Source organism: Macaca fascicularis, chromosome 2 (genome assembly GCF_037993035.2).
Source record: "Macaca fascicularis isolate 582-1 chromosome 2, T2T-MFA8v1.1".
Lineage (NCBI taxonomy): Eukaryota > Metazoa > Chordata > Mammalia > Primates > Cercopithecidae > Macaca > Macaca fascicularis.
Window position 1 is genome coordinate 180,583,635 of NC_088376.1, and position 25,646 is coordinate 180,609,280.

The 25,646-nt window shown below is 35.5% G+C and overlaps 1 protein-coding gene across 2 annotated transcripts in view; it reads right to left on the minus strand.

Annotated features, from left to right (window-relative positions):
* The window catches only part of ZPLD1 (zona pellucida like domain containing 1), a 60,809-nt gene that overhangs the window by 29,484 nt on the left and 5,679 nt on the right, over positions 1 to 25,646 (minus strand). Inside the window, exon 2 of one of the 2 annotated variants that reach the window (XM_015445343.4) lies at positions 11,461 to 11,574. In XM_015445343.4, the coding sequence (XP_015300829.3) occupies positions 11,461 to 11,566 (106 nt within the window). In that variant the 5' untranslated portion in view covers positions 11,567 to 11,574. Of the gene's footprint in view, positions 1 to 11,460; positions 11,608 to 25,646 lie in introns of those variants that run through there. The other variant, XM_065539239.2, reaches the window with a different exon arrangement.

A 25,646-nucleotide genomic window follows, 5' to 3' on the forward strand; every position in this document is an offset into this window, starting at 1 on the left:
TGTATGTTTTTCTTAATAAACTGTGAGTCCCAGAGGCAGAAAAGGTTTTATATTAACCAATGTATTCCATTGAGTAATTAGCTAATTAATCATATAAGGTACTGGAGCAACAGAGTGCACTGAGGATTCAAAACATAGTGGTCGTATTCCCAAGCACACGAGTCCTCTCTTATCTTCTAGGGATACATTCCAGGACTCCCAGTGGGTGCCTAAAACCACAGATTATAATGAACCTTATATATAGTATGTTCTTTCCTATACATGCATACCTATGATAAAGTTGATTTTATAAATTAGGCACAGTAAGAAATTAACACGAATACTAATAATTATTATGAGTAAAGTATTATTAAGTAAAATGAGGATTACTTGAACACAGCAAAGCAACGCTGAGACAGTGAATCTGATAACCAAGATGGCTCCTAAGTGACTAGTAGATAGGTAGCAAATGTACCATGGATAAGCTGGACAAAGGAATGACTCACATCCTGGGCAGGATGGAGCTGAATAGCGTGAGATTTGTTTACACTACTCATAAGGCACACAATTTAAAATGTATGAATTGTTTATTTATGGAATTTTCCACTTAATATTTTCTGAACACAGTTGACTGCAGTTAACTGAAACTATGGAAAATGAAACTGCAGATAAAGGGAACTCCTGTATATTACAGTCCCTTAGAGGAGACAGACACATTAGCGTGACAGAAAGATGGACAGAAAGATCACGTGGAGAGCTATGGAGTAGCATAGAATGCCAGCTTTGCCCAGACCAGCTGGTTAGGAATGGCCTCCTGGAGAAGAGGCATTAGCTCAGTCTTGAAGTATCAGTAGGAGTTAGCTGGATAGAGGAGTGAAAATTTTATAACACAGAGGGGACAAATGTGAATAAGGAAATATGCTCAGCCTGCCTGGGAACCAGGGAGTTCCCAACCATTTGTAATTAAAATGCAAAGGAGGAAATAGCAGGCAATGAGGACATGTGTTAGGCACAGGTGAGATCACAGGGAACCTTTACCTATAAAATGGCCTAAGATACCATCTACCTGAATGTCAAATCAAATCCTCAGCTGTGAGAGAGTTCACTACAAATTCACTTTCCGCTTGGTGAAATGGAACAAGTATCATTGCACTCCTTGATATACCATAAATATACCAAAGTGAATACCTATTCATGAATATGTCACGAAAAGAGAAGTATCATTCTTCTTAACATAAACCAACTAAAGACCAGTTTCCTCAGCTCTGTTTAAGGGTATTAATTAATGCTTAGAGTATCTGAACAAATGGCAAATGATTACTGTGACCAGATGTAGTGCTTTTTTCTGTTTTCTGCTTTATAACCAATTTGTAACTCCTGCAATGAGACTGAATTTGCTACAAGCTTATCCCGCTTTAAGATATGATGACACACTAAAGGCTTTTTGCAGTGTAAGAAAAGAGATCTGTCCAAGTCTTTCCTAACCTAGCTTTCTAAGGACTTTTCACTATTGTTCAGAGAAACACATTCTTTTCCTGGTTGTAGGTACTAGAGACATCCATTCAGCGCAACGCTACCATTTGTGAGGCTTTGAGGAGGAAAAAAGAAGGATACCTCAAGTTGCCAAAGGGCAATTTCTGCCACAAGGAGAGAGAGGTTTTCAGTTACTGAATAACAGTTGCTCTCTTGCCCTCAACAGCTACATTTTTTAAGCCTTTTACTGTCCAATCCCTGGCCTGAATTATGATGTTCAAGACTACTAAACAACCTGATGAGTAGATATCTTTAGGGGTTTGATTTTTAATGTTTTATGTTTAAAGATACTAAGTATGTCAAATGGCAGGCCCGCAGACAGAGTTTATGTGCAGTTACATTGCCAAAATGCAATGGTTTTTCCCCTGATATTAATCAAGCTAAGCTTTTCATAGAAATTAGCAATAATTGAATACTCAGTTGAACAGGGTAAAAATAGTGTTCTGTACTCTGTCGTCCATCTATCGGGCAATGGTTTTATCTATCTCAGATTTTCTAAAATTTTGCAAATTTTAAACATCCTGTCACATTGTCAGCCACGTTTCTCTCCATGTATAAAATGTGTCCTGATTTGAGGTTCATAGAATATGGTTACCATATAAATGGAAGTCAAGAAGGTACAGATCTAGTTCTATATACATGAATAAGAATTCATTCAACTTTTTTACCCCCAATAAAGTTCTATTCCTAGAACATTTAATTACACCTTTTACACACAATTACTGAAAATATATTTGCATTGTATTATTTACATATCTAATAATACATCTAACTTTGGTCTTGCTTTAAAAATTCTATACTCAATTTGCTTAAATCTAACAGCATTCAATTGAGTCTAACGGTGAGACTTTTGATAGACTGCATCATTTTCAGATCATCTCAATACTGTTGGAGCCTTCATTTCCCTTCACTAGCATCAGAATGCTTAATATTTTCCAGTTATTTTACAGAATAATGAGTACAGATTGATACAATTATTCAAATAATTTGCACATATATATTCTGCAATACAAAGATGGCAACACTCCAAAATTTGGCTGTAGGCTGGTAGTCAGCACTGTAGTGCAGTGACTCAAGATGTTCCTTCATCATTGGTCTGAAACAGTAAACATCTGCATGAAAAGAAATTCTGGAGGTCAGTGTATAGTGTAAAAGAAAAAAGATGTGGAGGCCGGGCGCGGTGGCTCATGCCTGTAATCCCAGCACTTAGGGAGGCCGAGATGGGTGGATCACGAAGTCAAGAGATCGAGACCATCCTGGCCAACATGGTGAAACCCCATCTCTACTAAAAATACAAAAATTAGCCGGGTGTGGTCGTGCATGCCTGTAATCTCAGCTACTTGGGAGGCTGAGGCACAAGAATGGCTTGAACCCAGGAGATGGAGGTTGCAGTGAGCCAAGATCGTGCCACTGCACTCCAGCCTGATGACAGAGCTAGACTCTGCCTCAAAGGAAAAAAAAAAAAAAAAAAAGATGGGATGCACAAGAATCAAACATGAAAAATCAGTGCCATCAATTTTCCACTAGTCTAGAGGCAATTGGTTTTATTTATTTTCAAGATCTAAACTACATGCCACTTCTTATCAGCAACGTGTTTCAGGAAAGGATTTATTGTGTACATATCATGTGCCACTCTCTGTGCTAGACTTTGAGAAAACAACATTAACAAACGACCCCGTTTCTTCAAGGAGCTTACTGAATAAAGAAGACAGAAGAAAAGTAAACAATTACAATACAGCCTGATATTGATACACTAGAGATTTGTAAACAACATTATAAACAACCTTGTCTTGGTAGCAAAGTGGTGTTTGAAAGGGATTGTTAGGAAGGAATAAAATAGTTCCATCTGGTTAGATTCTCTAAGGAAGTGATGGGAAGATTGAATGAAGAAAAAGGGATGTCACTGATGTGTAGGTTTCTAGCTTTGGTGAGTGGGTGGATTATGCCCTAAGATAAAAAAATTCAGGGAGAAAGATGATAAGCTCAGTTTTTGAGAGGCTGAGTTACTTAGGTGACATTCAAGCAGAAATGTACAGTAGGTAGTTCAAAATATGAGTCTAATATTTGGGGACAGAAAACAAGAAATACAAATTTGAGAATCACCAAATACTCAGTATATCAATAGTAAACAACAGTGATAGCTGAAATTACCAATGAGAGTATTCAGATAAGAAGAGAAATAAACTTAAAACAGAAAAATAATTTCAAAGCTGACCTTTGATGAGCCTTTCTGTAATTTTCCCAATGGAGTGTAACCATCCTCTCATGGTCTATCCTATCTCACTTTAACTGTGGGTCCACTGTCTCACTTACATTCTATCTGAGAGTGGATATTTACTTTCCTATTAAAGTATAAACTAATAGTAGAGAGTTCTGGGTTTTCCTAGAGTGTGTCACAAATAGCAAATATTGATTAAAATACATTTATTTCAATGGTGTCTAAGTCTTTAATATCAAGTTCCAATATTTACAAACAAAATATGTGTACAGTTGATATGGGTTCGTCTTGACTGTTCATCTATCTGTATTCTGCCAACTGCCTGAGATGATGCCTCTGTTTTCTGAGTGTTCAATGAACATCAAAATCCTTAATGTCTAACTTCAAATTGAGAAAAGGCAACTCATTAAATAATATAAAATTAATAGATTATTGCAAGTTATTTGTATTTCATCTCTTTAAGTGTATAAGGCTTGGTGACTAGTTATCTTGCCTCATTAAAAACTGAATTTTTAACAGTGATAGGTTAGTTGATACCTTTTACTATTAATAGCAAGCAATTTTGCATGATGGCCAGCTGGGGCTAGTGTAAATACTGTGTGGTTTTGTAACAACATAAAGATAGCAGACCATCATGGGTACCATGTCCTAATCAGCACTTCTTATACTTTACTGTGCAGATGAACCACCAAAGAATCTTATAAAAATACAGATTCTGATTCAGTAGATCTGAGTTGGGGCTGAGTTTCTGCATTTCTTACAAGCTTCCAGGTGATCTTGATGTTACAACTTTTCAGTCAATTCAGGTGCTAAGTCACAGCTTTGTATTTTGACTGGACAGAAGATCACTCATAGGTGGATTTCACCTGGCAAGTTTAAGGCTCCTTCCAAATATCCATTTGTCTGATTTACATGCTTACAAGAGAGAAAAGTTTGGTTGTAAAAGGGACAGGAGGGAGAGTGATAAGAATCGTGAAGGGGCTAGAACTGCGTCTGACTCCCTTTCTCGTCTGAAGAACTGACTGGTTTTGAATCTCAATGAAAGAAGGCTCATAAAATGCTCTGTGAGGCTGAGTCTAAGTAAGCCTTCTTTAGTGCCGCAGTGGCAATGTGTGAAACAAAACTGGGAACAGGATCAGCCTCTTCTCTTACACCCATCTCTGTCTCATTCTGTAAACCATAGCAGTTTAATACCCGGAGGAAGCAGAACAGCCCACATCAAAAGGCAGCTATGCCAAGTGGGGCAGTGTTTCCATAAAAAGCATCTCTGGCAGTGGTGGTGCCTGCAGCACTGTGGTCAAGGAGTCCAGACCAAAGAACCTAAGTGGACCTTTCCTGAGCATGTGTGACATGCTGTCTTGGGGAATCGGAAGCAACTGGAGAGGATGGGGGTAGAGTGGCTAGTCCGCAGCGAGCAGGCAGGAGGGTCTGTACAGTTCAGATGCGGAGATTCCTGTGAATATCATCACGTTCATACTGATGCACTGGTTTGTATGTACTTAAAAGCAGTATTGGTTTAAAACTGATAGTATAAACAGCAATCTGTTCAATATAGTGGGAGGAACCTTTTCTGTATGCTGCCGAGTGCTTTGTGGCATGGTAGAAAATCTCACCTGAAAATAATTTACATTCTTGGCTCCAATAAATATTCCAATACTAATTTATACCATCTTCGTAGACCGTAATAATAATTTATATATCAGTTCTGCTTTTATCTCTAAAATGACAGTGGTGATATTTGGTACTACCTGGGCTTACAAATTGCCTAGAGAACAGATGCTACATATGTTGTTTTAGCTCATTTTCGAAAGTTAAGATTTGCTCTTACCAAGTTTTTATATAAGATTGAGGTTTTGGTGCTAAAAGAGCTAGAAGTCCTAAAGGGGTATTGATATTTCATCTACACGAAATACCAACAGCTGATGAAGAACTTAAAGTGGATTAGGAATTCAAGTTTCCTCTGTCTATTGAACAGGTTTTGTGCCACCTCAGTTTTTCATCGCAACATCTGTTTCTCGTTAGCAAATGCAAGCTGTTGTTTCCAGTGCTGCAGGAAATTCATACGCAGTCTGAGGCAAACTTTGCAGACTTATAATCACACTTGCTGCTCCACATTCTTTGGAACCAGAGAAGTTTGGTCATCTTTTTTCAGGCAGAAAAAAAAAAAGCAAATGGGTTTTATTTATAAAAACAGAAAATGTGAAAATTCGTGCAATAAAGAATGCTGTTATTAAAACATGGGAGAATATGGACCTTGAATCACTCATTGAACTTGTGGATTGCTGTCTTCTCCACTGTACTTTATCATTGTAAATTAACCAGAATGCAATCAGCAATAGCCGCCTGGATCTGTTCTTCTGCCTCATCTGTTGTAGTAATTGCAGTCACAGGTGCAAAGTGGAAAGCAGGCATCCTCTTGACAACTTGGAGACCAAAGCACTATCAGTAAGTAGGAATAAAGGAGAATTGGCCTTTCCTTTCCACCCAGAGGACCAGAATATATTCCCTAGGATAATTATTCCACTGGCCTCTCTTACTTTGTCTTTGGGCACAGAACAATGCCATGGTTAAGCAAAGCCTAACACAAAATTAGACAGTTCATTTTACTGAACTCACTCATGATTCTATTGATTAAATCATTGATTCTGAATTTTATCTCCTGTAGGACACTTGTGTTCATTGAATATTAAAATATTAAAAATATTACCAATAAAAAGATTTCCTTAGTCAAGCAGGTCTTGAAAAAACTAAGCAAATTCCCCTAACACATGACTTTTCAGATCCTTAAACATGGTAATTTCAATTGAGAATCTCCATACATACATCATTTTTAAAACTTACTATTCAGATTTCATTTTCAGACATCATTGTTTGATGGAAAGAATCCTAGTTTTATATCTCTATTAATTTTCAGATTTGCAATATTAAACAAATTTATATCCTCAGTTTTCCTACTGTAAAGGAAGGATTTAAAAAGATTTTGAAAGTTTGTTGTAAGAAATGAAAGAATTCTGTGAGGTACCTGGTACTCAAAACATGGAACTTATTGCTTGTTTCCTTATTAGTATTATTTACAACATAATATCAAATCACATGTTATGAAACACTGACTCATACTCAGTTTCCCATGACTACTTAGTTCACCTTAAGACAGTGTCAAGCCATAAAGTTTCTTGTGCTATAAGCCCATTTTTCTACTTGGATGTGCCTTTATCATTGAAGATTTCTTTAGAGGCCAGAAAGTTTAGTCTAATCCTCATGTACTTCCAAAGAAAGGGCTGGCTTCAGAAAATACACACCAGTCACAAAGGCCAAGTGCATTCATCTGTATGTTTTACGTTAACCAAATAAAGTAGTTGAGTTTTATTCTAGAATCATCACAACTATAATTTTGGTGGTTCATGAGTCTGCTTTTGGCTGTAAGCTTGGATAACCAAGAGTTAACTACCTCTAAAAATTAAATGGCATTCCTTTAAATTTAAATGAATTAGACCATGGTGCAGTCTCTTGGCCCCAGGATAAATGCCATGGAAATTAAAGAAAATAGTTCTAATGTCATGAAACAGCAAAGGTCAGATAGGGTGAGATGATTACTCTCATCATTATTAACATTGCTTTGCATTTAGATAGCCCCTTTCCTTTGCCAGACTCATTCTCATTCCATCCCATTGCTTAGGCTCTGAGCAGCTTGCGGAGCTCCTGATGACATCAAGGGTGATCGTGATGTGGAAGAGATACTGAGAGTCAAGAAGGCAGTAAGCAATTGATCTTTAGGCTTTATTTGCTCACTCTGATCTTCTTTTTGCAAACAACCTCCAAAAAAATGGGTTAAATAATACCCATCTAAATATAAAGTCTCTCCTGGGACTTCAGCATTATTTGGATTTTATTAACATTTGTTTTATTAAAATGCAAATTTAATGTTTTTTAAATACAAATTTTAAAATTGTAACTCTGTGTGTGTGTGTGTGTGTGTGTGTGTGTGTGTGTGTATGGGTGTATGTGCTTATGAATATATGTCTGGAAAGTTTGGGTGTTTGTTGCCTAAGCCAGATAATACCTAAAGTGCTAATATGTGTAAGAAAAAATACAAACACAAAACACAAATATAATCGAAAATAGAGGAAGACACTTCTCCCTCCCTTTTTCTGAGAGCATTTACTTTAGAAAACTTATAATTAGAAGTACTTTCTCCTCTCTTTGAAGTGTGTATTAATCCTTTTGAAAACTAGATAGGATTCTTGTAAGCTTTATGACCCAGGAATGGCTTTCTCAAGGATCTGAGAGCCATCTCTTTGAAATGTAAACATCAAGGGAGATGGTAGCCTTATGTCCCAGTTTCTGCACTGGGGAAGGGAGCCTAATTTTGATGTGAGCCTTGCTCCAAATTGCAAAACTCCCTCCTGTCATAAAGATATGAGCAGTTAATTTTTCCTCTGGATGAAACAAATCAGCTAACACAGATGGTCACCCTACTTACCAGGTAAAGAGAGGATTCATATGCATCACAAATGGTCCTGTCAAGTCCTCTTACTTGAGGACTAGTTATTGTCCATATTGAAAACATATGTAATGAATTGTCTCTGCTTGGCTATATAAAATGGCAAGGTTTCTTTCTGTTTTTGTAATCTCTTACTGATTACTTGTCATGTGCATCATATTCTGGTTTAATGCTTATTTAATTATGAAAGTGTTTTTATGTCTCTACTACCCAGGCAGAGAGTATTTCTAGGTTGGGAGAAGATTTTGTTTTTAGTTATATTTCCCCAACAAATAATTGTGCTTTTCATTGGAATAATTGACTCAAGAAAATGATAGAATACACTATCAGTTGTTCTTCACCATAAAAGTACATTCGATTCATCTGCAGGGTTTAAGCTACAGATTCCCAAGACCACATTCAGAGATTCTAACATCACTTCTTTGAGGTGAAACAGGTTGAGTCCCCACTTTAAACAACTAACCCATATGATTCTGATGCGGGTGGTCAGTAGATGCCATTGCACACAGACTTTTTCACATGATTTTTAAAACTTCACCATATGATAACTACTTCTTTTTCCTGTCTTAGTCATTTCATGGCTCTTTAACATGTCTTATTAACCTTTACAAGTATATAATTACCACACCAGTCAGATCTCTGCTGAGCAGTCTTTCTATTACATGGCCTTCTTATCCATCCATAACAGGGTCATGGCTTGACCACCCCGCCCAGGCCTCCAGTGACTCTGATCACAGGGAGTCACAGCCTCCCACTACACTGAGGGAGTGAACACAATTAGCATCTCTCACCTTCTCCAACTGTGTCTTTATCTCTCCTTCTCTTTTAAATCAAACAAACAACTACTACTTTTCCGAGATTAATTCCTTCATCTGTACCGTTGATCGCTTCGGTATTTTCTTTTCTCATTTCATCAATTATTCTTTATTAGTATTTCCATTTTTTGAATACTGTCCCTTTAATCATGTATGCTCAGGCCTCTATAGTCCCAGGAATTGATTTCAACTCCTGCCTTAGGTTGCTCCTTTCTTTTGTTTCAGTTCCTAGTTCAGGTTGCTCGTTTCTTTCTTTTTTTTTTCCCAACCACAAAAGTTATCTAAATAGCAGTCTATTTTCATACTTTATATTTTCCTACTCTCTACTCATGGCTTATCCACTGCACAGGGAATCAACTCTCATACAGCCATCTTCAGTTTTGATCTCTCTTCTCAGACCCAGCTCCATATTTCCTACTATTGAATAGAAAGAAACTGCCACTATATATTCTAAAAATGCCTCAAGCCCATTATTTCCAACCTCGAACTTCCTTTCTAACACATGCAAGTGTCCTGTGTTTTTCTTGTCTGTTAACAACATTAACATCCAGTTGTTCCAGTTAAAAAGATCCTCTAATCTTCTATTTCTCTCACCTCCCCAATCAATTCAATTCTTCTTATCTGCTGAGTCTACCACAAAAATCTCTCTTAATAACTGTCCCCTTGTAGTGCTTCCACTGCCACTGCCTTCAGGATATTTCTTTCTGCCTCTTGTCTATCCCAACTTGATTCTATCTTGCACACTTCTCCTAATGTCTCTTCCTAAAACAAAATATGACCACATCAAACCTTTAAAAGGTATGTTTAAAAAGACTCAATGACTCTTGATTGCATTCAAAATTAAGAGAAAACACTTTTATTACACTACATAACACACGTTCTCGCCAAAATAATTGTACTTGAATTTACTCAAACTTCTAGCTCTAATTGGTTTACAGGATAGACAGGGAAAGAGGACCCTGTTCAATGACACCTGAGAGTTGCAGTCAGCCAAATCCAGTGTCAGAACTCTACAAGACAAATGACCAAACTGCTCAAAGAGATAAATAGCATTTTGTAAAAGCAAAGGACAGAGAAGAACAGTTATAAAACAAAATGAAATAAAAGATATATCAACAAATACTCTGTGTGAAGATTTTAGAGGCAACTTGACTGAATTTAATGATATTAAGAAATTACTGTTGACTTTATTAGACATATACGTAAAGGATAATGATTTTTAAGTTCTTTTCCATCACATACAAACACCAAAGCATGAATAATACATTTATTTTAAATATGCTAGAGATGGGAGTGGTAAGGACAAAGATCAAACAAAATTTATAAATCTTGATAATTGATAATGCTGGATAATCAATATGAATGATCTTTCTACTAACCTCTACTTTTATATATGTTTGAAATTTTCCATAATAACAAATGTAAAAAGAGCTCATTTTTGATATTAAAAGCCATTAACAACTCTGCCTTAGCATATTTTCCCTGAATTCCTTTAGTCATTCCCACCATGACCTTCACATTTTAGTAACAAACCAAGCACTTACATCCTACGTCCAAGTTCATGAAGACATTCAGACAATTTCTGATGTGTGCTCTGTTGCAGAAATCGCGCTTTATCTATGTAACTACCTACTGATTGCTCTATGCAGGTTTGCTGTTCCACAGCATGCTCCAAACACAGGAGGACTGGCAGGTTTTGAGAATGTAAACCATGGCCAAAGAGATTCCATTTGCATGGCAGACTTGGAAAAGTGTGTCTAATTATCTAATCTTTATTTTGTAAATGTTGAACTGTGGTTCCATTACTTTAGCTAATATAAAATGATGAATACTTAGGTAAAACGTTGAGTAACCTCTCATTGGGTGCAGGTTTTAGAAACCTGTGGGACATGCCCATCAATGTTGCCAAATCTCGTATTTGTCATGACATTGATGGGCTTCTGTGAAATTCATTCTGAAGCTCACTGTGTACTTTGGTGGTAATCATCATTTCATTGAAATAGCATTTTTTGGTATTGTACAATATTTCACAATCTTTTTCTTAAGATTATTCCTAAATAAATATATTAGCATTTAAGAGCAGTTTTTTAAAGTCTGAATTAATTTATGAGAAAAAAGATACAAATTTTGCAAATTTTGAATGAAATTAGTCTCTCCCAATTTTTTACACAATAGGCAATATTTTTCATATCTGTGAGCAGCCATTATAATAATATCAACTATGATGAACACTTTGTATGTTAATATGGATGTAAATTACAGCTCTAGAAATATGTCTTGTCATTTGCCATTTGTTAATATCCACTTAATGTAAAGAGATAGGCCCCATTCTCTATATTTATTTAAATGACTTGCTCTTCAAATATAATCACTCTTTCAGAAGCAATTAGAGAATAGATTAGGCTTACACTTACCAGGAAATCTACTGTGGAGGTTGGCATCACAGTTGTAGCCATTGAACTGAGCAGACCCTGAAAGCACTCTAATTGTTAGAAGCAGCAGCAACCGTATTTGTTCCATTGCAAAACCTGGAAAAGAGATATCTATCATGTGGACACTCCTACTTACTCCTTCACTCCTACTTACTGGAAAAACTGAGGCTGATCTCAGCTCACTGTTGGATAAGCAGTCTACATCCGTGCAGACAAAGCTCATGAAATAACTGAGGATTATCAGTAGTAAAGGCAGATATTTGGGTTATAACATTTCAATATTGTTTTCATTGTTGCCTTCTGTTGGCTAGGGGTGACAAAGCTAGATTTTCATAGTAGAAGAGCTAACATATAAATCATAAAGTTTACAAAAGGAAAATTCTTTATTATGCATAGGAAGAACTCAAACCAAGTATCTAGCAGATTGGAATAGCATAACTAGGCAGACTAACCAATTTGGAGATGAGTCTACATTTTATAATGCCAACAAATATATAGTCAGAGGAATTTAAATGTTGAATACTTAATTCTAAGAGGAATCTCGATAATCTTAATGACCAAATAACAATTTGCCCTCAACAGAAAAAAATTTCCCCCAACAGAAAAATTCCAGACTACTGCCACTTTTCAAAATCAATGGTTTGTGTGTCATTTTCTTAGGAAACATAGTGATAGAGCAAAAGGAAGAACAGGGAAATATTGTGTGTGTGAACGATATTGCAGTTCCTCCCATGACTGCTCCTTGGTGGGTAGTAAGGACCGATACAGACATAAGAAAACGTTGAATTCTTAGGATAAAGTAATGGAAGATGTTTTAAAATACATCAGTGTGGGTTGAACAGTTAAATAGAAATGGACTTTAATACTTAAACACCGGTCAGTCTTGCATTTAATAATTCTTTTTCTTGGATGCCCATTTATTGGCCTGATAGAGTTAAAACATCTTTCAGAAATACTAACTTATTCTCAGAGCATAGTTTGTATCCTGAAAAAAATCTTTTGGGTTGGTGGTTTTGGTCAATGCATAAAAAGCAAAAAGAAAATAAAATTGCAAATGGTTTACTCAAATAATTTAGTGCATTTTAAAAGCTAGGGTTTTGGAGGGAAAATGGTGTTTTAGCTGTCCTTAAAGATCTGCCTTTAGATAATCAATCAAGTCTTTAGGAAAAGGAAGAAAACACATCTTGCTTTTGAATCATCATTTCACAATAACTAGTTTACAGTGAATAAGGTCACTTTGGTGAGGATGTGGGAAAGAAAGGTATGCTTACTCTCAAAAATAGACTGAAAAAAATACTAATTCAGCAGGCACTTCCTTCCTTCGGCACTATCACATAGTACTTAGGCACAGATCTAAAGACTTTGGAGAGAACAGCCATATGCCTAGTTAGTTCTGATTGCCTGTGACAGTTCATAAGCAAAAGACTCACACCAGTGGCTGACCCAGACCCTAGGCACTCTTGGCCATACCTGCGCCATCATTATCTAGCTCCTCAACATACTTCAAATAGAATAAGACAGTCTTGCTCTTTTGGAGTCTTTGGAAGATACTAGAAAAGAAAGAAGCCTGAATAGGCAATACACTCCACTGCACCCACATTTATTCCATGCCCCACCACTTCCTTCTCATGGTGGGTCTCAAGAACTCCTGGAAGACATTGGAAACTCTAGACCCACACTGTTGTCCCCAACATAGAGTTGTATCCTAAGAAATTACAGAATCAGGAATTTAAGTTGGTGAGTTATTTTGTGGTTCTGAAATGCTTTCTAGCTAATATATTTTTTCACAGGAGAAAATAACATTTCTTGAATGTACACTTTGCACAAAGAAGGCACTTGGTGCCAGATAACTTTCCTGTAGCTGCTCATTTATATTTTTTATAATGATGGGTGAGATTACAATTATTGCTGCATGTACAGAGAAAAGAATGAGTCTCAGGATGTTTAAGTGACACAAGAGTAAGTGGAGGAACTAGAATTCAACCCTAAGTCTTTCTGATAGTAAAGTTTGTTGAACAAGTTACCTAAATTTCATGTTATTAAATTTAAGATTTTCTTTATTGCCATTTAATCATCAGCCTTTTTCTTTAGCTTTTTACATTTTGTATCTTTTAATAGATCTGTTCATCTTATAATGAGTAAATAATTTTTATGTAATTAATACAATTTGCTTTATAGATATATTTTATAATGGGGCATTATGAGGAATAAAATTATTTTTAAAGAGACAGAAGTCCTTATTTCTCATTGTGAAAACAGCAAAAACATTATTATTGACTAAACTAGACACATTTGTGTTGACCAAAAATAAATGAAAAACTCGTGTTAATTGAAACAGCTCACTGAGAACAAGTAGTAAACTCTTAGCCTCAAAGCTTTAAATCACACCTAAGGTTGTCCAAAAAAGGCATGACACTGTCCTACTCTCTTTAAGAAAACCTACTGCATTTTCATGAGGATTAATACCCTAACCATTTTTTAATGAATAAGAGGTGGAAGTAGAAGACAGCTTTCTTTAACAGAAAATATATTGATTGGATTCAAATAATCCCTTCTCAGCCATTCTCTAGATTTGTCATTTAAAAATCAAGATAAAGGCCGGGCACGGATGCTCATGCCTGTAATCCCAGCACTTTGGGAGACCGAGGTGGGCAGATCACGAGGTTAGGATATCGAGACCATCCAGGCTAATACGGTGAAACACCATCTCTACTAAAAATATAAAAAATTAGCTGGGCGTGGTGACGGGCACTTGTAGTCCCAGGTACTCGGGAGGCTGAGGCAGGAGAATGGTGTGAACCCGGGAGGTGGAGCTTACAGTGAGCCGAGATCGCACCACTGCACTCCAGCCTAGGCTACAGAGCAAGGCTCAGTCTCAGGAAAAAAAAAAAAAAAAAAAAAAAAGTCAAGATGATGATCATAGACTTTACAAAGTATAAGTGCATAAAGAATAGTACAGTTTGATCTGTGTTTTAATATTAAGGCACATTAAGCAAGGAATTTTAAAAGGACACCCATATCTCTTATAGAGGCAGTATCCCTATTTTTAATTTCTACACTGTGGGTAGAGCTTATGACATTTTCAAGCCTTCTGGATGTTCTTTATAGTTCAACTATAAATTAAAACGAACTGATGAACTATTATCTTGCAAATTTCCCATCCTCAACCTTACCTTCATCATTTCCCCTGCACGTGGAAAACCTGAGCATCATCTTGCCGTAGCAAGCTTGGAGATGCTATTTTACCACAGTCCCTAAATTCTTTTCTGAAATTGAACTGTATGGGATTGGGGGATTATGTTAACACCCTTTACATTCCTCAAAAACATATCATCCTGGCTGCTCAGGCTCCCTGGCTCTTAGACAGGTGCAATTCCAGACATGTGTATTTTAGTCCTGATCTTGTTATAAAGGTTTAGTGGAGTTTCTCTTCAGAATGTAGAACCTGGTTCCTGTGGTTTACTCTGGAATAATCTGAGGTGCTTGCTGTCGCACTGTGGCTCCAGCAAACTCTTGGCAGAGAATCTGAGCAGAGGCATTTTTCACCTTCTCCACCACATCTAAGTGCAGCAACCAGTGTCTCTGCTTGGATTCTAATAGTGGTTTACAAGAATGACTTGCCTAATACATCCAATAATACAAAATATTAATACCACATTCTGAGATGATAATGGCCTTGAAGATGTGTATGCAAAAGAGTTTTTTATGTGTTTCTTACTTAGAATCTTCATAAGTTTAAATTGATGGGAATGGGGAGGAGAAGGAGGATTATAAGTAAAAGGTTGAATTTTAAGAAATTCAGAAGTGTTTATATAAAAAGGAGACACCCGTATCTCATAAACTGTTACTAATAGAAGAGGAAATCATATGCTAAGTGATTTGCTGTCAAATATGTCAATATTTCTCATACTAAATTTTCTTTTTAAAATAACTTCTTCCAACATGTAAATCTCTAATTTCTTTGCTTAGAATTAAATTTGGAGTCAGAAAAATATAATGCACTTTCAATTCCTCCTCAATTTTATAGTAATTGATATAGTTCTGTCACAAACATTGTTCTTTAGATTTTAATATAAAATAATCTTTGTTTAATCTTTTTATTGAGATCTGTTACTGTATGTACCAGGCACTGTTCTATGTTTAATATTCAACTACTTAAATAGATTTAATTTTTACTTATGTTAAAAATGTGAAAACCAAAGCTTAAAGATTTTAATTGACTCGCACAGGATCACAGACATAGTAAATGGCAATGCAGAATTCAAAACCAAGCTTGACATTTGGAATTATTACATTACTCTGTTTGACTTGATTGGAGTTTTTCAAATAAATGAAATTAATGTCCTACTGATTTTCAGAAAGTAAAATATATTAATAATGTATGCTTAAGATACGCTTTGAATTAAATAATTCAGATGATTGAGACAAAATATTTGTTAATATCTACACAATTTTCATGACTATTTCATTTAGGCAGTGAGTGCATAAAGAATATTGTTCTTTTCAAAAATTGATTTAATGCAATACTTACAAGTTTTAAGAGCTGACTGTGTACCAGAGTGTTTTAAGTACTTTTATATGTGTTTTCTAACTATGAGACGGGCAATTTATTCTCCTTATATTGGGGAATGAGAACACTTAGGCACAGTAATCTGAAGTAATTTGCCCAATGCTAAGCAGACAGCCAGTGTCAGAATCAGGATTCACGCCCAGAACAATGACTCCAGAAACCACCCTCAAGTATTATATGTGGCACTGCCTTCCAGAAAATGATGCATATAATTCTAAATCAAATGGAAATTTGGCAATTTCCTTGGTAAATTTGATCAGTATTGATTTATTCTTGTGTACGCTGTTCAAATAATTACTGAATGTTTGTATGTGTCTGGTACTCTCCAAGGGGTGGGGAGATGCTAAGGTACAGCAATTAGAAAATTTTTTATCTGCATATCTGCATAGAACTTACATTCTAACTTCTAAGAGCAGTCAGAAGGAATCAAAATCTATAAGTAAAATATAGAGTATATTTGTGAAAAGCGCTACGGAGAAGAATAAAGCAAGAAGAATAGTAGGAAGTTCTAAGGTGGAAGGGAAGAAATGTTGAAATTTTAAATAAAGTGGTCAGAGATATATAACTAACCCATATAAATGAAGCTTGCTGGTGGGGAACATTGATTATGAATAACCCAGATCTCTGTGTCTATAACGTATACCTCACTTGCTTTTTTTTTCTTGCTATTTAGGTACTTCTCAAATAAAATAGACTTTCCTAGTGCACAAATTACTCTTTGGGAATAACTTGGACACTTTAAAAATCTGCATTAACCTTTTCAGATGAATAAAGGTGGCTCTTAGTGCCTGAGAAAAGTAATTTATTAAATAGCACCCCTGTGACTTGAAAAAAAAAAGTGAACATGTTCGAAAGTGCCTTTATCTGCTCTCAAGAAATAACTTTTGCAGAGACAAATGAGCTCAACAGTTTATCAAACTTTTAAACTTCCTTAATTTTATTGCCTTGATATAGGCTGATCTGTTGTTATAGTTGGAAAGAAAAATAGAAAATTCAAACTAAATATCATCTCTTCAAATGTTAAACATCAATCTGAGATTCATGCACTTTTCCCCAATAAACTAAAGCTAACTTTTTATCACACAGATTCACAAAACTATGAAACGAGTTCTTTGGCATTGGTGATGCCGCAGTCCTCTCATTCTTGGCTCTCCTCTGCATTTACTGAGCAGCTACTCTCCATAGGCTGCCTTTCCTGCAGGGGCATGGCCTCAGACCTGGTGCTTCTGTATCACTCACTCAAACCTGCTCTGCAGAAAAGATCACAACAGTTCATTAAGGTTTAAATTACTGGAAACATTTAAAGTTCTCAGGAAAAAGGAGGAAAAAAAATGTGCGTATTTTAACAGAGATCAAAGTTTAAGTTAAAGGATGAAACTCTACTCCAGCATTGGACAACTAATAGATCCTAGGTAAACAGGCACTAAAGCCACACAGGTAGGCAACTGTATTGCCCAGTTAAGAATCTTGATGTTACACAGTCTACTCTCCAGGAAAAGTACATATTAAATCACCCTCCAAAATCATTAGTGTTGTTTGTTTGTTTGTTTTGTTTGTTTGTTTGTTTTGTTTGTTTGTTTGTGAGACAGAGTTCCATTCTTATCACCCAGGCTGGAGTGCAATGGTGTGATCTCGACTCACCACAGCCTCTGCCTCTTGGGTTCAAGTGATTCTCCTGCCTCAGCCTCCTGAGTAGCTGGGATTACAGGCACCTGCCACCATGCCCAGCTAATTTTTGTATTTTGAGTAGAGACGGGATTTCACCACGTTGGCCAGGATGGTGTTGAACTCCTGACCTCAGGCGATCCACACACCCTGGCCTCCCAAAGTGCTGGAATTACAGGCATGGGCCATCATGCCCGACTATAAATCATTAGTTTTAAAGTGCTAAGGATCACAACTCCTTAATAAAGAAACATGTTTTCTGATGGGGCGTCTAGACTGAAGCTCTACATTCTTTATCTTTATCTTGCACTTGAACAATCGAGTCAACATATATATTTTTTAAAAAATGAAAATATATGACCTTCATTGGAAATATTCATTATTATGTACATATACATTCACTAATGTAGAATGTCCTTGTCTTGCTAAACAAAGAAAAAAACACACCATGTACTTTAGGAATAATGCCTCAAACAAAGCAGGAAATATGTTTAGCCATCAAGAAGACATTCAGAAATTTTATGGCTCTTAAGATTCTGACGTATACCATAAGTAAATATGAAAGCTAAAGGCTGCTCCTAAGAGAAAAACCTACTCCAATTTTCTCTGACACAAACTGAGTGTTCATTTATTTCCCTTTGCCTGCCTTCCTCATTTGTCTTTCTGTTGAGGGTTTTCTCAAGTAATCTACAGCATTTAAATGATCTACAGTGTTTAGAACATTTATTGTAGTACCTTACTTTTGGGGGAGTAAGTGAAATGACAGATTGAACTACGTCACTTTAAAAGCTTTCCCTTAATAATTCACCAGGTTCCTTTTCAAGATATTTGCACATTTTATTCTTCTGAAGTAGCATTGAAGATATGCTAGCATATTGACTTCCTTCCTCCTTTCATGAAGTGTAATCATAACAAATTAATAATAAAATAATAATTTTACTAGTTATCTTAATTGCTAATTTCCCTCTAATAAACTTGATTATTAGTATTATTACTTCAGAATAAATATATTTCTTTCTCAATTGAGATGATAGGCAAAATATTTATGAGAAGGTACAACACAGAAATCAATCACAAGGGACACAATGTCAACATCTTTTGGCTGAATATAAACCCACTCCCCAATGTTCAAAAGTATGTTCATGGGCACCAACAACAAATAACGGCAATATAATTTCACATCTTTGTCAACCCTTTCCTAAGAATAAAACAGCTCTTTTTCCAATAGTACTCCTCTCTTTGAGATTTCTGTTAATTAATTAACTTATTTATTTCACATATTTTTGGTGAGCAGTTTCTAAGTGTTGGACTCAGGGTCCTGGGAAGCCAGTAGTAAGCAAAACAAACATAGGCTTTACCCACACAGAGCTTATAGACTAAAGACGAAGGGAGTTATTAAATTAATAATCAAGCACATTAAAAATGTTTACAAAATATACTAGGCAATTGCTATGAATGAAAAGTAAAGCACAGTAGAACCTGATTTAGATGGCAGGTGTCAAGAAAAGACTTTCTGAGAAATGCGATAGTTGAAAAGTATTGAAGGACTGAGTCGAGTTAGTCAGATGAGGGCTGGAGCAAGGAGAACTAGGTAGCATTCATCGCATGACCATAGGTCCTCAAATATCAAAACAGTCAATAGTTCACAAACACAAAATAGTTTGTGAGTTCACAAACACAAAATAGTTTGTGAAACTGTTTTGGAAGAAAGTCCATCATCCTGAGCTAGGAGGAGAGGACCAGAAGTTAAGTCTCCCTGTAGGCAGCAGGGCCGGGCTGTACCTTTTCTCCTAAGTGGAATGGAAAATCACTGAACACCTTTGAATTGAGAGCTAGCAATATACTACTAGGGGTGCATTAAAGTAAACATACTGAAAATATTATTTTGAAAAAGAAATAACAGGACTTGTTGCATTCTAGGTGCAGAATGAGTATGAAAAAGGAATCAAGAATGACTCACAAGTTACATTCTCAGAAACTAGGACTATAACAGAGTCTAATACAACCTTGAGACATGGAGATTCCAATCAGATATTGTATTTCTCATCTTTTTAATCTATGTATTTACCCAAACACATATACATCCATCTATTTATCCATCCATCTATCTGTTGTGGTAGTGGTGGACACTGAGTCATTTGGAAGTAAGTTTTAGACATTTTGATCCATATTCCAACACACATCTCATAAGAATAAGGCCCTTCTTCACATAACCACAATGGCATTATCAGTCTCAAGAAAGTTACAATCCAATATCAAGTCGTAGTCAAACTTTCTCAATTCATAAAAAATATATTACATAGCTTTTCCCCCCAGTCCAGGAAACCCTAAAATAGGCCAAGGAAGTAATACAACTAAGTGAAAATGATTATGTATTACATTTGGCTGTTATATTCCATTAGTCTCTTGTAATAAAGAAATTTCCCTTCCTCAGATAACATTTTAAATTTGTAATTCCATGGTCCTACCAGACCAGAAGAATGGGAGAAAATGCAAGATTCTGTCAAATCAGAAATAAAGTGGCATGACAAGTTATTCAAATATGTTAAGAATCAAGAAATGCAAAGTTTAATCAAATATTAAAAGCTGCATGGTTGCAGAGAGAATTGGGTAATGTGTCATTTGCATCTAAGGGATGTTAGATACTTAGATACATGAGCTAGATGAGTTATGTGGGCTATAACAACAATGAAATGAATTTCCCTAATTTATTAAGTCCTTACATGGACTATAAATAGGATTATGTTGCATGATGGCTGCAAATAAGAATCTAGCCATGGTACCAGCCAAAACTTTGACTAATAAGTAATTTCAGTTAGTTTAGAAGATAAATGCATTTCAAATGGATGAGCATCATTTAACCCTAGGCATATGTAAGCACATGTTTAAAAGAATCAACAATCAGATAAATATTTTAATGTTAAAGAATCTATGCATGTTGTTTGTTTTAGCAGTTCAAATGTGTTAAAGAATTTGACCTACTTAAGTAACCGGTTAGTCTTTTTATTATGACTTAAAATGTGTAACAAGTAAACAATTGAAACTTCTTATGTAAAACTGAAATGCTACCAAGGTTATATATATCACCAAGGTTACATATATATATGTATAGTTATTTAATAAACCTAAGATTGAACAAATTTATTTTTTAATTTTTAAGCATTAGTTAAATGCTTGAGATTTTTTAATAGCAGATAATTAAACTCCTGTAAACATATTAAACTGCCCCTACTAAAAATGTAGCATATTTGATTTCCTTTTCAGTACATCAATCAACTGGCTTTGTATATAAGATGAAACATTTTTCAAAGCCCACTTAAAAATTATTATTGAATGTTTTTAAGTCAGAATTTGAACTTAAAATCTTGAGGAATGACTAGATTTGGGCCTAGTTTTTTATTTGAATATTAATTCTTAAAACTTTAGAATATATTTTTAAATAATTCAATGTAGGGGATCAAAAACATCATAGTGAACACAAAAAAAAGTGGTTGCTTTGCTTCAGAAGCCATGTTAAATGTAAGATTCACTTCTTTAAACCGTAAAATCATAGACTACAAGGTGAGATGCTCACACTAAGAGAGTTATATGGGAACAAAAATCAATGGAAGCAAATCTGTTTGATATTGTCTCTCACATTTATACAGGGTCACAAATAAATTCATTGACCGAAACAACAGGAAGACTACACATACTATTTTCATTAATAGCACTTCCCTCTTTTTTCCGAGAATATATAGTTGAGTTTGTTAATAAAAATACCAGTTTGATGTGACTTCACTAATTGCATAGAGTATCTGTTTCTTCCTCAAAAACATTTTAATCAAAGGGAAGCACTTCAACTTTATAATAATCGCATTAAAAACAGTAAAACTTACAGAAGTTAATATAGGAAACTATCTTTATGATCTAATGGTAGTGAAAGTTTTTTAAGGAAAAAAAATGCTTTACCACCATAAGTAGAGGGCTGAGCCTGCCAACAACTTTTAGAGGCTCACTGAGATATTTGTGTTTTCATGTCGTCTGTGTATTTCATGTAACATGTCATCTATGCCACACACCAGGGCACTCCTTCAATAAATATAATTGTAGGCTCTGGTTCTCATTCTGCCACTAACTGTGTGTGTGCTCTTGGGGATGTCACATGCTGGGTCTTAGTGCCAAATACTTCATATGTGAAATGAAGTATTGCCCTAGAGATAAAGTGCCTGTGAAACTATGATGTTTTAGCAACTGGGGGATAAAAGAGTAATACGTTCCCTAGGACCACCTTCAAATATCACCTCCTTTATCAGAATGTAGGCTTTACTATTCCAAAAAGATTTAGAGATCTTCCATTGTCTTCTTGCTTTATCCATGACAACTGAAGAGTTGGCAAGTGATGCATCCCCACAACACTCATATCTCCCTCTGGTCATTGTTTAAGAGAGAAAATCAGCAAGAGATCTTACAGCCTAATCTCCATGTTGCTAAAGAGAAACATTAGCCCTTCTGCTTTTGGATGATTTTGTTCTTCCTTCCAGACAGAAATGGCAAAATTAAAATTACGTGAAAAAAATAAGTCGCTATTGGTGGTATACTTTTATTTCTTTTTGAGTCTACATTTTTGTTTCTCAATGGCCTTTAGGAAGCAACAATCATGAAATAAAATAGGCTGCTGTAATTTATAATGGTACTTTATTCTGCCCAAAACACATTTTCAACCCTGTTCTCATTAACGTTCATGATTTTTTTTTTAATTAGTTGTTGACCTGTTTGAGGGGATGTAATGTTAAACTTCATGACCTCACTCAGGAAGGTGTTGAAGCAAACAGAACTGCCTTTGCTCTTTAGATCTGGAAATTGATGTCAAGTGGCTAAATGTTTTTCTTAGATAGTTGCATTATTGCTATAAGTAATATAAAAGAAGACAACTAAAAACCTCTCCTGAAATAATTTCTAAAATTTATAGCTGCTTGTGAACAATAAAACTACATCCACAAAATATGATACTTTCAGACATGATGAAATCACATCCACAAAAGTTTTAGCCAGTTGGATCAAGTAGCATATATACCTAAAAGTATTACTGAACAATCAATATTGAAATCTGGGAGAACCTAAAATTTAAGCCCTTAGTTTTAAACACTTCAGTTAGCACTATACTAATTGCTTCTATTTTATGGATTTCATAAAATCACTCATAGACAAATGAAGATAACCATTACACAAATCTTTACATTGGAAATTAATAATTAAAAGGAAAGAGTTAAGTATGAATTCTGATTTTTTTTTTTTTTTGAGACAGAGTTTCACTCTTGTCACCCAGGCTGGAGTGCCATGGCACAATCTCGGCTCACTGCAACCTCTGCCTCTTAGGTTCAAGCAATTCTCCTGCCTCAGCCTCTTGAGTAGCTGAGAGTACAGGCATGCACCACCATACCTGGTTAATTTTTGTATTTTTAGTAAAGACGGGTTTTCACCATGTTGGCCAGGCTGGTCTCGAACTACTGACCTCAGGTGAGCCACCTGCTCAGCCTCCCAAAGTGCTGGGATTACAGGCGTGAGTCACCGCACCCAGCCCAATTCTAACTTTTAAGTAGTGGCAGTATTATGTTTTGAAATGGCTCTTTAAAAAATGTTCGTGTGTGTGTGTGTGTGCGTGTATGTGTGTGTGTGTGTATAGGAAATACGTCAAAATGTTAATGATTATACTAATTATACTATTTCAATGTTTGTATATTTGAAATATAATATAACTAAGTTATAGAATTTGCAAAGGATATTTCATCTAGTAGACTTAAGGCATAGAAGTAGAAATAAGACTAACTTATTTAAAGGATCAAAGTAAATGGTGTCAAGATATTGGAGAATGAAAGCATTGAAGGGAAGGAAAATTATTACTTAAGAAGATAGCTAACATGCTTTTGTGTCTTAGATGAAATGAACATAATTCTAAGAAAATTATATCCCTACCATAGTCAAAGTTGGGGATATGAGACATAACGCTAAACATAACTTTCAGCTCCTATCTCAATAACCAAAATGTTCTTTGAGATCTGAAACACCAGGCAAGCTCTAGAAATAGCTGTGAGCCACAGTAGGCAAGCTAAGCTGTTCTAGCAATGGATCTCTGTCAAAGGAAAAGTTACTTTACTGGTGCTAGGACCAGGGGCAGGGAGGAGGTGAGCAGAAAGATGTATTATTCTGGTTCGGATTGCAGATAATGTTGCATTATATCTAGTAAATCAGGATTTTTGGCAAATTTGAACATAAACATTTACAGGCATGAAGACCTTCACCTTTTCTGTATATTATAATATATAATAAATTTCATAATATTTTGGTAAAATTCTATCAAGAACAGTATGAAAATCAAGATTCATCATGGCAAAACTATCTCTACCCAGAGACTCACACAAAAGATATCATCCAGAAATACATAACTACTTGCCAATTGAATGACAATAGCTGTTTAGTTTGGTCTATTCCTTGGTCAGTGCCATAAAACAAAGATGAAATATAAATGGACTTGAAGAAGATCAGGGATTAGATATTTGAAAAACATAAAATAGTCAAATTTCCTCCTGTATGTGATATTTGAACTTCTAAATAAATTAGCTTTCTTCACTAAAAAGAAATCAAAGTAATGGAACAACAACAACAACAACAACAAAATAAAAACAGCTATTTTTCAAACTACCTACACACCCTGGAGAGTTTTACTAATTCCCTGTTCCACAGGCCCTGCTGAAAATCACGGGATTAGAACAATGATTTGCAATGAACAATGTGCTAGAATATTGGTTAATGAGTCAAGAGCAGCATTTTTCATGAAACAGAATAGGATAGCATAATATAGGAGCAAATAGAAAGTATTGGAATAGAATGGAACATCTTAGAGAGCACTGTGTATGTACTGTATTTGTAAAATATATATGTGCTTTGTATGCATTTATAGGTGTGTATATATTAGATCACTATTAACATATCTTACCATGAGTCATAGTCAAAAACTTTAAAAGTTACTGGTTTAGAACAAGACAGCAGCATGGTACCCATGGGCTGAATCTTCCCACCCACAGACAAGTTTTGATTGGGTTCACAGAAGAAGCAAACAAGAGGAAATTAGCATTCCAAGACCAAACACTTACAAGAACAATGTTGAGAGAAAATGTATTTTCCCAAGTTCTAGGTAAAGACTCAAAGTTGGATTATAGAGTTTGATTGATTCTTCAGTTGTGTGTGTCTTGGGAGAATGCTTGTTATAAATATATAATATTATGGTAAGGAAGTAGAGGGAATAGATATAGGGCATTCATTTGTGAATTAAAGGAGAAAAATATGAAGGTACCTAGAAGGAAATTTGTATCTAGAAGAAAATTTTTCACAAAGGGAAAACTTGATGGCAGAGAAAGGAAATGCAAAAATATGTATATTCAAGACACTGGAGAGACGAGGACAATTTATAACAATAGTGTTTTCTCTTTTGCTCATTGATGCAGTGTTGTAATTAATTCATAGGGAACAAAGTCTGAACCATTGTTTCCTTTCTGTTTCCTGACGGATAAAAGAAAATCATCCCCTTACATAGAGCAGATAATTAATGACTATTTGTAAACAAAGGATTAAGACTGACATCTTTGATTACTTTTTACAAGGATGAATTAGCATTGGTACACAGTTTCTCCTGTAGCACTCTAGTAAGAAAACCCCCATTTCCAAAACAGCTACCTAGGATGGAATATGTGACCTATATAGCTGAAGAGTAGAGAATGGGCTGCAGGAAAAGCAAACTCTCAGCCATTCCATGGCTAGCACACTGCTTACTAGCCATGTTAACCAATCAATTACAGAGCTGCGCAGCACAAAATAGGACTTTTTCAGAGTATGCATTGCCACCATTGAAAAACTCCACGTTGAAATCTCTAGCTATCTCTCCGCTACTTGAGAT